Source organism: Tursiops truncatus, chromosome 6 (assembly GCF_011762595.2).
Source record: "Tursiops truncatus isolate mTurTru1 chromosome 6, mTurTru1.mat.Y, whole genome shotgun sequence".
Lineage (NCBI taxonomy): Eukaryota > Metazoa > Chordata > Mammalia > Artiodactyla > Delphinidae > Tursiops > Tursiops truncatus.
In genome coordinates this window covers 115,152,825-115,164,676 of record NC_047039.1, presented here as the reverse complement: position 1 = coordinate 115,164,676, position 11,852 = coordinate 115,152,825, and the positions used below count along the sequence as shown (strand labels likewise).

Here is an 11,852-nt window from a genome sequence, read left to right as displayed (position 1 = left end):
CCTCCAGAGTTTATTTTAGGATATTTCACTTAAGGGTCAGTTAAATATGAAACAGAATGAGAATCTGAGGGATTATGCACTGAAACAGGAAAACACAAGGAGGAAGGAGACTATAGATTACTAGGGAAATACGAGTTTGGCATCAACTTCCTGTGTGGCCTTATCTTTAGGTTTACCCCAAGGGGGGCTGTCTCACCTGACTCCCCAAAATAAGCTGCTTTGGAACCCATAAGTATTCTCATTGGTGGTTCCTTGGGGTGAATTTTGGGGGAGGAATTAACCAGTGCTGTCGTGTGGCTGGATCTGCCTTGTGAATTCTCTTTCTCCTGCAAGCTAAGCCACGTGTTCTTGCCTACTTCGCAGAACCTGTTGGTTGGGGTTCTGGTTTGGCTGGAACCTCAGAACGTCGCCTCGGTCACTACGCCCTAGCCTGTTACGTGTCACACTTTCCTTTTCAAAATGACCAGCTGCCCCGAACAACACTGTAGGGTAGCCAAGGTCTTTAATAGAAGCTAAACGAGGGCAACGCCTCCCCACCCGCCACCCGGGAGCTAGGCTCAGCGAGGAGGATAGGTCGAAGTCCTCAGTCGCAGGCACACCCGACCGCCGCCGACTGCTCCTAGCGCGGGAAGTTCTTGGGGTACAGCTGGAAGAGCTTGCCTTCCTGCGTGGGCTCAAAGCCGTACTTGTCCAGGCGCTCAGGGTCGAAAGTCCCGGCCTTGAAGTCCTTCTCGATAGCAGGTGCCGCTGTCTCCAGAAAGAGCTGCTTGGCCGTCAGGGGAACGTCTGTGCCCTCCGGGGCGCGGTAGTTCACGTACGGCTTGAGCTTGAAGCCGGCCAGATCGGGGACCACCAGCTCCGGGACCATTTCCTTGACCTGCACGAACTTGCCGTCGCGGCCCCGGAAGCCAATGCCCTTGGCGCCGCGGCTCTTGTAGAAGGTGCGCGGGCCCCGCTTGCTGGTCCACTTGCTCATTCGGTCGGCGCCCCGCACCAGGGCGCGAGCCGCCCCGCTCAGGAGGCCCATGCTGGGGCCCGAACGACGCGAACGCCCTCCGACTCCCGCGCACAGCCACGCGAACCCCGGCAACCCAGCGCTCTGCTTCCGGCGACCACTGCAGCTTCCGACACCCCCTGGCCCCCCGCGCCAGAGCAAGAGCAGCTCCGATTGGCTGCGACGCGTCCAATGTGCAGCCTTGGCCCTGCGGGGGGGCGGGACCTGTGGGGGCATGGCCAATGCTCGGGGAGATCCCGCCTCTGGGCGGGCCGTCAGGAGCGCGGCCGTGGGGGGCGGAGCTTCGAGGCGCAGGGCCGGACGCCGTGAGTGCGGACGTTAGGGGCGGGGCTTCGGGAGGAGCGACGGGAGTGCCGGGTGTCGGGGGCGGGGCGTCAGGATGGAGTGACGGGAGCGCGGGCGTCGGGAGCGCGCGATCCTGGTGAGTCGCAGCCGAGCGCCCCGAAGTGGCAGACCTGGGGGTCCGGTTCTGTGAGCAGAGGTAGCCATCCCCTCCCCCATGCGTCGTCGGGACGTACACTGCCCCACAGGGCTGTCGCCGGTGACGCACCTCAACCCAACTGCCCCCAACCGGACGCCTCCCAACCTTACTGCCTCCAGCCCCGACTGACCTCAACCCAACGCCCCTCAGCTCGACGCCCCCCAACCCGACTGCCCTCAACCCCGACTGCCCCCAACCCCGATGCCCCTGCAGCTGAACGCCCCCCAACCTGACTGCCCTCAACCCGACGGCCCCATAATCACTGCTCTCCAGCCCTGCGCCCTAACTTCCACGCCCCCCTAACCACCATCTTCCTAACCTCGATGACCCCAACCGCGCCGCCCCCGGCCCCCCAGTTCTCCTGCGCTCTGTCTCCTTCCCTCCCGTCCCCTGCGCTGTGGAGCACGTGCAGCAGCTGAAGGCGGTTTGGTTGTGTGGCAGGTGCTGGGGCCTTGAGCTCTGTCGCCTGTAAGCCTGGGAGGCGTGGGGAGACCGCCCTGGTCAGGGCTGGGCGGCAGAGCTGGGGTCAAGGCGTTGCTGGTCCTTGAGGAGACATCTGAGAAGAAAGGGTTTCCCACGGGGCCGGCAGGGACCTTTGACCAGTGAGCAGATGCAGGTGACCCTGCACCTACCTTCTGCTCCCTGACTTCTCCCGGTGGGATTTCGGAAGAGACAACCCTCTCTTACTGTTGCCCTTCCAAGGGACCTGGGAGCCACAGGGTGAAGGCCCTAGACGGGGCTCCTCCCTGCGGCACGGAGGCCATGTGAGCAGAGCTGGTCCTCAAGTTCACCACACCCCAGACCAACACACCCACCTCCAGGGCTCAGCCGCACTGCGGGGGAAATCCTGTGCACAGGCCACTAGGGAGGGTCTGGCTCACAGCCTGTAGTGGCCACGCACCCCTCCCCAGGTGCTGGAAATCCCTGCTGCACTAGGCCTTTGCCCGGCTGCCCACACTGGCCCTTGACTGGCTGGGAGAGGAGCCCGGGACTTGGCTGCAGTTCTAGGTTCCTGGGCAGCCACGCGAGGGCTATTTACAGAGAGGGAAGGGGCTCCGATTGCTTGTGAAAAGAGCTTCTCTCCATGGAGAACACAGTTTTTCATCAGGGTTTTCCTGTCAATAGAAACATAATTTAACGTGGACAGGAACCTGGGGAAGGGCTGGGAGACACTGCTTTGCACGTGAGCGTGAGGTGGTGGAACGTGTGCCCTCCTTGGAACCAGTCTCTCTTCTTTTGTTTCACTTTTAGCCATGGAGCAAGAGGGGGACGCCGGCCCAGAGGTGCAGAACCTGAGGATTCCAGTGAGGAATCAGCCTTAAAATTCCCAGTTATGGCCACTTCAGGACAAGGAGAAAGGGTCCTTTTAACATCTGCCCCGCAGCAACTCCTTGAAGCCTGCGGCATGTGGGGGTGGTGTGTGGGGCCTGTTTTCCCCTTGTCAGGGCTGAGGCCCTCCCTCCTCTTCCCCAAGGTCACTCTTGTGAGTTCCTGCTTCCCCTTAGGAAGTCTGCTTGCTTTGTCTTAGGGCCTGTTACCCGTGGAACATATATAGCCACATTACAAGGGCCTTTATCTCTAAACCAGAAATGTAGATGCATTAAAACAACCGTGAAAAGCTGGAAAGTCTGAGATGCCTAACCACGAGAGACTGTATAAATAGGCCTGGGGCGTCCCCGTGACCCTTCCTGTGGACAGCCCTGGCTGCCCCCCAGGGGGTGGCTGAGCTCGGAGAGACACACTGAGGAGGAGGGTGCTCATCTGCTGCCTGGTGGATGTCGTCTTTAGCCAAGCACGCAGTCTGGGCCGGGGGGCCTGGACGCCTCACTGTGAAGCAGAAGCTCCCACTGCTTCCATCTGCCTCCTGAGCTGAGTTCAAAGGGTTGAGCTTTCTGAATCACTTCCTGATTCTGTCTCGATGTGACATTCTGCTTTTGAAATGCTTTTCTGAGCGCATTGATTTCCTTGGGTTTTCTGGCATCGATGCTGTGTGTGATCCTGGCTCTGAAGGATCAGGCAAGCTGCTTTAGTCCTTGGCACTTGTGTAGAAACTTGAAAGGATTAACAAGTCCCCCCACCACTCCCCCAAAGCCATCCTGTTCCTGGCTGCTTGGAAGGAGGTATGTGGGTACCGGGAGGAATGGAGCGTAGCTACTTGTTTGGCTGGTTTCTTCAGCTTTGGGGGGAATCTGCCAGCATCCTGTGTATGGGCGGCCCCAGCCGTCTGCCCACTCACCATTCCACACTCACTGTTCTCTCTTTTTTAAAATTAATTAATTTATTTTTGGCTGCGTTGGGTCTTCATTGCTGTGCCCGGGCTTCCTCTAGTTGCGGCGAGCAGGGGCTACTCTTCGTTGCGGTGCACGGGATTCTCATTGTGGTGGTTTCTCTTGTTGCGGAGCACAGGCTCTAGGCGTGCGGGCTTCAGTAGTTGTGGCACGTGGGCTAAGTAGTTGTGACTCGCAGGCTTCAGTAGTTGTGGCACACGGGCTTAGTAGTTGTGGCTCACGGGCTCTAGAGCGCAGGCTCAGTAGCTGTGGTGCACGGGCTTAGTCGCTCTGCAGCATGTAGGATCTTCCCGGACCCGGGCTCAAACCCGTGTCCCCTGCACTGGCAGGCAGGTTCTTAACCACTGCACCACCAGGGAAGTCCCTCACTGTTCTCTCTTACCTTCCTTTCTCTCTCCCTGGGGTCTGGGCTTCTGAAGCCCCTTGCTAACTCCCTCCCTGGGAGCCCTTCTCTGCTGTGAGCTGGTATTTAATGCTCTCAGAATCCAGTTGACTCCTTAGGGTTTCCCAGCACTGCTGCTGTGTGGGCTTCTGTCTGCCCCGAGGCCAGCAGCACGTGGTTCTGTTGGTGACGAGAGGGCACTGAGAGGTGGCCTTTGTACCCACTGTGGCCAGCCGGGCTTGCTCCTCTGGATTTGCATCCTGAGGAGCAGGAAAGCTGAGGATTTAGGATTCAGATGCGTTCATGATGCCTGGAGCATTTGTTGTCAACACAGCACAGCTGCTGGCCCTGCCCAGCCATGCTGTGGGTGGCGCTGCACCAGAGCAAGTGAGCTCAGGGGACCTCAGCGTCCTGGAAGGTCGCTTCTTTCTGGAGGTCTCCAGGGCTGCTGACTTGTCCCTGACCCACAGCTCTGTTGTTACTCCCTGGGGAGCCAGGGCCGTGCCCATCCTGGCCCTTCCCGACTGCAGACTTCCCCCCTAGGCGTGCTTCTACCTGGCCACCCTTCGGTCCTGGGGTCTGCAGCTGACGGAGCAGCGTTCCCAGTCCACCAGGTGACCACCTCACTGCCCCCGGCTAATGGGCGGGCCCCAGAATCAGTGGCCTATTGCACCCTTGGCTGCCCTGGGTCCTTTGTGTCCAGCCTGTGTCTGGGCTTGGGAGGGGCCTCATGGCACCTTGCTGACGGGTGCTCTATCTGTGACCTCACCCAGCTGGTGGTTGTTGCAACTGAAATCCTCCTGGCCCTGGCCCTGGACCTTATCGGCATTACCATCTTTTTTTTTTTTTTTTTTTTTTCTTGCTGTACGCGGGCCTCTCACTGCTGTGGCCTCTCCCGTTGCGGAGCACAGGCTCCCGACGCGCAGGCTTAGCGGCCATGGCTCACGGGCCTAGCTGCTCCGCGGCATGTGGGATCTTCCCGGACCAGGGCACGAACCCGTGTCCCCTGCATCGGCAGGCGGACTCTCAACCACTGTGCCACCAGGGAAGCCCGATGACCATTTTTTGTGTATAGAAGTGTTAACTGATTCCGTGAGTATCTTGCTTCAGACTTTAGCCCTAGGGGGACCGGGAGGAGGGCTTGAAAGGGTGGGGGAGGCCCGGGTGGTGGCTTTTGTTGGAAACTGCTGGCCTGTCCACGAGGCTGAGCTCGTCGGATCCATGCAATTCGAGTCTGTTCTGAACTTCCTTGGCTCACGTTTCCAAGAAGAGTGAAGTCCCGCTTCCTCTGCAAGGGTCTGTCGCAGCCCTGGGACGAGGTGCTGTGTGACTGGGGGCGGGGCGGGGGGCGGGGCCAGGCAGGGGCAGGACAGCTTAGTGTGTACACGTGGCCGCCTCGCGGGTCCCAGCCGTGCTCAGGCAGCCCCTTGGCTCCCCTTGCAGGACAAGGGCAGCCCACTCCTCAGTACAGGTTCCGGGAGAGAGACAAAGCGATGCTATACGGCAGGAATAGCATGAGGAAGGTAGCTCGCGCTGCAGGCCCAGGCCTCCTCCCCCTCAGAGGTGTCGGCACCGCAGGCCTATGCCTGGGGGCTGTGCAGCGGCTCTGGGGCTCGGGGAGGGTCTGGGAGGGCATGGCTGGGCGGAAGCATTTGGGGAGGAGACCCCGTCACCCCGTGAGGTGGACGTGAACTGGAAGGGAGGACAGAAGACCCCCGCCCGGAGCATCCCTGACGTGTGGCGGGTGGAGGGTCCTGGCTCTGGTGCTGAGATTGCTGGTCCAACCAGGATTTGGGGCCAGGCTCCGCGAGGGGGAAACTGCAAGGCCTCGCTTGCCAGTGTCAAGACCCACCTTGGGAGGAGCAGCCGCGTCCAGCCTGTCCAGCAGCGGGCCCCCTGCGCCCTTCTCCGCCTGAGGGCAGGAGGTCTCAGCAGACTGCCTGAGGCTGCCTGTGCTTCAAATGCACGCTTGAAGCATTTGCTGGTATTTAAAAATATCTTCTCTTTGTTACTTTCCTCGAGTTACACAATCGATTCGTGTTCTTCGTGGGTAAGCTTGAGCTGTCGATGGGGAGTCACGTGGGTGTCCTCACGTGGCTCTTCCTCCTCAGTGTCAGGCGCTGTGGGAGGCCCGTCGGTTGGGGCTGCTCTGTCTGGCGGGCGGGCGCGCAGGGACAGTGGGCGGGCCCCCCGCAGGCTCGTGCAGGGCCACATGGAGTGACTCCCTGCAGGTCTCAAAGGCACTCAGGCGTGTGTGGTTGGGTGGGGGGCTGTCCCCTGGTGACCCTGCCGAGGACTGGGCAGCGGCAAGCTGGACCTGGGCTAAGGACAGGAACGTGGTCCAATGAGGCCAGGACGCCTGGGAGGGAAGGAGGGGTTGTGGTGACCGCCCACCGACAACCACAGCTGGCACCGTGGGGCAGATGCAGCTGGGGAGCTAGGGGACAGCAGGGGGCAGTGGCTGCCCGAAGAGGCTGGCTGGTGCCTGGCTAGGAGCCAGGCCCTCCGCGCTCCCCGGTGCTGCTGTTTGGGGCAGTCCGGTGGGCCTCGACTGTGGGGGAGGGTGAAGAGCCTTCCAGACTGGGAGGACTGTGCAGGCACTCGGGTTGTCGTGTGTGCCAGCGTGACAGGTGTGGGGTGGAGAGTGTCAGCCTTCTAGGCAGAGAGGACGCAGGGCTGAGGACTCAGAGCTCTCAGAGCATGGGCTGTGTGGGGACATGGCCACGCGGTATCGCTATCATCAGCGCCAAGGATGGTTCCCTGTGTCCTGGGCAGGTGAGCAGGGTGGGGCCGGGCCGGGATGCTGGTGTCGGGCTGCGGGCAGGCCAGGTCCTGAGGGCTGGGACCGACCCTGAGGCTGAGAGCTGGATCCACCGGCTGCAGGGTCCAGACGCGGCCTCCCCCTTTCTCTCTGCAGGTGACCACACTCCCCCACGCGCTTGTGGGGAACACAGCTGCCCCCCGGCAGCAGGCGAGGAAGAGGACCAAGGTGCTGTCTTTGGCCAAGAGGTACTGGGGGTGCCCTTCAGACTAGGCACGTCTCAGCTGCCTTCCCCAGTGGGCGCTGGGGAGGCCGCGGACGTTGCGCTGCCCGTGGCTTCCCTGCCATGGAGTTCACAGCGCAAACACCATCTGCGTTTGAACCCCTTTGGGCTTCTGCTCCAGGTGCACGTCTCTCTGCTTTGTAGCATCCTGCGTTTCAAGCAGGAATACCCCACCCTGCAGCCAAAGGAGCCCCCGCCCTCCCTGCTGGAGGCCGACCTCACGGAGTTCGATGTGAAGAATTCTCACCTGCCGTCAGAAGTCTTGTACATGCTGAAAAATGTTCGGTAAGAGAGAAGTGGACACGGGAGGCCCGCCATGTGCCTGCGGCTGTGCTCCGGGGACTGGCTGTCACCTGGCCTCCGAGGTGTCCTTTCTCTGTGGCCACCGTTGGTTGTGTCGACAAAAATAATGAATAAACAACCTATAATAGGAATAAGAAGAGTTTTATTTGAGCCAAACTGAGGACTATAGCCTGGAAGACAACCTCTCAGATAACTCTGAGGAACTTCCCCAGAGAAGCATAGTTTTTGGCAGTTTTATGTCTTGTCAGAACAAAGAACATTAAGCTAGTCAGGGATACATTCCTTCAAGGTTTCAAAAAAAACAGATAGCAGGTACATGGTGAGTCAGTATGGCCTCGGCACCTGGGAAGGGAGTCTTAGCATTGAAGGAGAACGAGCATTGGCACCCTAGAAAGGGAGGCATTTAATCTTTATTTTTTACGTGGACGTTTTGTTGTTCTTGTTGTTTAATATTTATCTATTTAATTTATTTGTTTTTGGCTGCGTTGGGTCTTTGTTGCTGCGCGCGGGCTTTCTCTAGTTGCGGTGAGCGGGGGCTGCTCTTCACTGCAGTGCGCGGGCTTCTCATTGCAGTGGCTTCTCTTGTTGCAGAGCACAGGCTCTAGGCACACGGGCTTCAGTAGTTGTGGCACACAGGCTCAGTAGTTGTGGCTCGCTGGCTCTAGAGCGCAGGCTCAGTAGTTGTGGCGCACGGGCTTAGTTGCTCCGAGGCATGTGGGATCTTCCCGGACCAGGGCTCGAACCCGAGTCCGTGTCGCCTGCATCGGCAGGCGGACTCTCAACCACTGTGCCACCAGGGAAGCCCCGGACGTTCTTTACTTCTGGCCGATGTGCCCTTTAATAATTAAGCAGACGTACAATATGTGTTTGATCAGCCGCAACAGGCTATTCTATCTAGTGAGCGTGAAGTGGGAGTTAACTCACGTGTAAGCCAGAATGCCCGCCCCCGACCCCAACATGTGAACACTGCTTTCATCAGTTGGGAAGTCTTCTTGCCATCGCTGCCCTCCCAGTGGTGAGTGGAGCCTCCTCGCTGGTTCTTTCGTGTGTCTGTCTGCTTATCAGAGTGTTCACCTTCAGGGCGACATGGAGCGAGTATGGGAAGCGTGTGGCTGGATGGAAAATTGCAAGTCTGGTTCCCCATTTCTCCCCGGAAGCCCCGACTCCTCTGTCCAGCGCTTCACTACCTGCCCTCGTTTATGCGTCTGGTTCAAATTCACGCTCACGGCCTGAGAGTTCTCTGAGCTCATGGAACAGTAGCTGATGGAAATGCCTGCAGCTTAAGCTTCTGTCCTGCTGGTGCCTGTGCTGTGGGCTCTGCAGCTCTTGAAAGCTCGCTCTGTGGTCTGGCCGGCAGGGACTGTGGCCTGTGTCCCTTCTCCCCTCCTTCCTGTAGGTGTCCCATGTGCACTGTTTCTTATAGGGTCCCGGGTCACTTTGAGAAGCCACTTTTCCTGGAACTTTGCAAACACATGGTGTTTGTGTAGCTTCTGGAAGGGGAGTACGTCTTCCGGCCAGGGGAGCCAGATACCAGCATCTATGTGGTGCAGGACGGGCGGCTGGAGGTCTGCATCCAGGATTCGGTGAGAGCCCTTGGGTGGGGCAGGGCTGGGGTCTGTTGTGTTTTCACTTAGAGGTCTGCCCTCTTTAACATTTGTTAAGTTTTCCATTGAAAAGTTAGTACCAAGTTTTATTTTATTATATTTTATTTTATGTAGATAGGAGATTCATATTTTATTTCTCCAGTGGCACTTTTACAGTTGAATATAAATTAAAGGCCTGCTTGCCCACCAAAGCCAGGTTCTTTAGGTGGTTCAGTCAAAGAGGTAAGACCTCTGGCTGTGGCTCCCATGAGAAGCGTCCACTCCTTAGCCCAGGTTTTGGGATTTTGCCAGCCTTGAGTTCATCAATAATTTCTTCAGTATCCTTAGGTGTCAGATCCTCATAGTAGCTGTCATTTCTTTGAACCATTAGTGCATTTACACAGGCCCCTAAATATTCCATTTCTATAAGAGTGAAAAGTTTGTCAAGTGTAGTCTCCCTGACCTTTATTCCAAGCTTTTTCTGAGTGGCCTCCAGTATGCTGTCAGAGTTTCAAAGCATGCAAGGATAGTAGTGCAAACTTGAATATGATTCTTTCCAACCGCTTTTGATTATACATTGTATAAAAAGCTGCTTCTTCATATATTCTCATTGGAGGTACTTGTAACTTTCTGCAGCCTTGTTCATAGCAGAGATGGGCAGCCATCCATTCTGCCTTTGGGCTAAATCCAGGACTGGAAGTACTGCTGCTGCTTTGTGCCCTTATGGGTAGTTTTTTTACAGCTGCCTCTATCCTCTTGTACTCTTCCAGTGTGAAATCAAGTGGAGTATCTGGGTTATTCTCAGGAGTGTCTCTGTGCACAGATAAGCCTCGTCCAGCTCCATTTTGCACCACCGTCTTATGCAAATTTCCTTGTATGTCTTCCCCCCTGAGCAGCGAGGCCACCTGTGTAGGCCAGCACGCCGCGGAGAGAAACATGGTGAGCCAAACTATGGGCCTTCGGAGTGCAAAATTTAAATTTTTTGTTCTTTGGAGGAAAAGGCACATTGGACCACAGCTGCCCTTGACGCAGGTGTGTCAGCTTCTGCTGTACAGGCGCTGTGCATGGTGGCTCACCTCTGCATTTCCCCAGACACATTGCAAGCACTTTTTAAAAATTAATTAATTAATTAATTTATTTATTTTTGGCTGTGTTGGATCTTCGTTGTTGTGCGTGGGCTTTCTCTAGTTGCAGCAAGCAGGGGCTACTCTTTGTTGCGGTGCGCGGGCTTCTCATTGCTGTGGATTCTCTTGTTGCAGAGCACAGGCTCTAGGTGCACAGGGTTCAGTAGTTGTGGCTCGCGGACTCTAGAGCGGAGGCTCAGTAGTTGTGGCGCACGGGCTTCGTTGCTCCGTGGCATGTGGGATCTTCCCGGACCAGGGCTCGAACCTGTGTCCCCTGCGTTGGCAGGCGGACTCTCAACCACTGCGCCACCAGGGAAGCCCACATCACAAGCATCTTGCCGTGTCTCTCCCACTGCCTTGGAACCCCTCAGTGGTTGGGTATTGATCTATGATGATCATTAGCACCCTTGCCTTATTTTTGGGTTTCAGGCTGTGAATAGTTTTAACTCTAAGAAAATAATTCAGCTGGAAGCTACCTCTTTGTTTCCTGCCACTGTTGACTTACATGCTTGAGTCACAGTTGCCAGGGGCACCTATAGACCCGGACTCCTGAGGGCTTGTGGGTTTATTTGCCTGCTGGTGGGTGACGCAGCCTCCCGCCGCAGACACAGTTAACCCTGGACTGCACGAGGTCGCCCCCACCCCGGCCACGTGAAGTTCCCGCCTGCCGGGCCCTGGGTGGGCCCTGACCTCGCACAGCTCCTGCATGGTCTTCGGGCTGCTAGACCACAGTGTCGTCAGGGTACAGGTCTCACGTGTGTCGCTTTGTCTGCGGGTGACCTGGTGGGACAATTAGAAAAGGCGTGGCTTTCGTCCAGTCTCCTGGGGTGGGGCCTCCATGTCATCCACCTGGCAGGCCTTCACCAAGAGGGCCGGAGCCTTTGGGCCGGATGGAAGGGCTCCTGGACAGTGAGACCAGTGCCAGGTTTGAAGAAGTTCACAGCGGTTCCCTGGGTCACACTGCGGTGAAGTTCCTATACTAAATCACCAGCATCACATGGTTTTCTTTTTCTTTTAATCCAGTGGAAAAATATGTCAAAATACTATTATTTATACTGGTGGCTAGGGTTTGCATCTCCCTAACGACTAAAGATGTTGAGCACCTTTTCATGTTTTCATTGGCCTGTTGTGAACCTTTTTCATTTGATGTAGAAATGATCACTTTCAAAAGCTTTGATTTAGAGCTATTGTTAATTTGTAATTGTGATAATTGTATCATTGTTGTGATATTTTAGAGATACGACTTCAACTATTAATGGATAAAATGCTATGTTTGGGATTGTCTTCAAAATTTTGGGGGTATGTGTGTGAAATAAGATGGGTGGAGCTGGGTGATGGGAAGGGGGGGTCCACTGTACTCTTCTCTTTACTTTCGTGTATCTTTGAAATTTTCCATAATAAAATGTGGTTTGTAAAATTAGCTCCAGTTGGGCTTCCCTGGTGGCGCAGTGGTTGAGAGTCCACCTGCCGATGCAGGGGACACGGGTTCGTGCCCCAGTCCAGGAAGATCCCACATGCCGTGGAACGGCTGGGCCCGTGAGCCATGGCCGCTGGGCCTGCGCGTCCGGAGCCTGTTGCTCCGCAACGGGAGAGGCCACAACAGTGAGAGGCCCGCGTACCGCAAAAAACAAA

The 11,852-nt window shown here is 56.8% G+C and overlaps 2 protein-coding genes and 1 long non-coding RNA gene across 4 annotated transcripts in view; 2 read left to right on the top strand and 1 right to left on the bottom strand.

Moving 5' to 3' along the window:
* Positions 1 to 485: 485 nt before the first annotated feature.
* Positions 486 to 1,137, bottom strand: MRPL41 (mitochondrial ribosomal protein L41). The gene has a single exon (XM_004323865.4). It carries the CDS (start codon positions 1,025 to 1,027, stop codon positions 620 to 622), a length of 408 nt encoding a protein of 135 aa, XP_004323913.3. The 5' UTR covers positions 1,028 to 1,137; the 3' UTR covers positions 486 to 619.
* A 263-nt stretch (positions 1,138 to 1,400) lies between these two features.
* Positions 1,401 to 5,069, top strand: LOC141279028 (uncharacterized). 2 transcript variants are annotated; one of them, XR_012332787.1, is made up of 3 exons: positions 1,401 to 1,496; positions 2,748 to 4,780; positions 4,940 to 5,069. It is a non-coding gene; the product is annotated as an uncharacterized lncRNA (long non-coding RNA). The 2 variants fall into 2 exon arrangements; XR_012332788.1 differs by having other exon boundaries at positions 2,748 to 3,616; positions 4,710 to 5,061.
* Positions 5,070 to 5,387: 318 nt separating this feature from the next.
* The window catches only part of PNPLA7 (patatin like domain 7, lysophospholipase), a 31,787-nt gene continuing 25,322 nt past the window's right edge, over positions 5,388 to 11,852 (top strand). Inside the window, 6 exon segments of the mRNA XM_073806947.1 lie at positions 5,388 to 5,424; positions 5,610 to 5,689; positions 7,084 to 7,175; positions 7,355 to 7,495; positions 8,937 to 9,096; positions 9,993 to 10,035. Of these exon segments, the coding sequence (XP_073663048.1) occupies positions 5,388 to 5,424; positions 5,610 to 5,689; positions 7,084 to 7,175; positions 7,355 to 7,495; positions 8,937 to 9,096; positions 9,993 to 10,035 (553 nt within the window).

Bases quoted from the DNA above. Each gene is read 5' to 3' on its own strand.
- MRPL41 (XM_004323865.4), bottom strand. From the start codon at position 1,027: ATGGGCCTCCTGAGCGGGGCGGCTCGCGCCCTGGTGCGGGGCGCCGAC.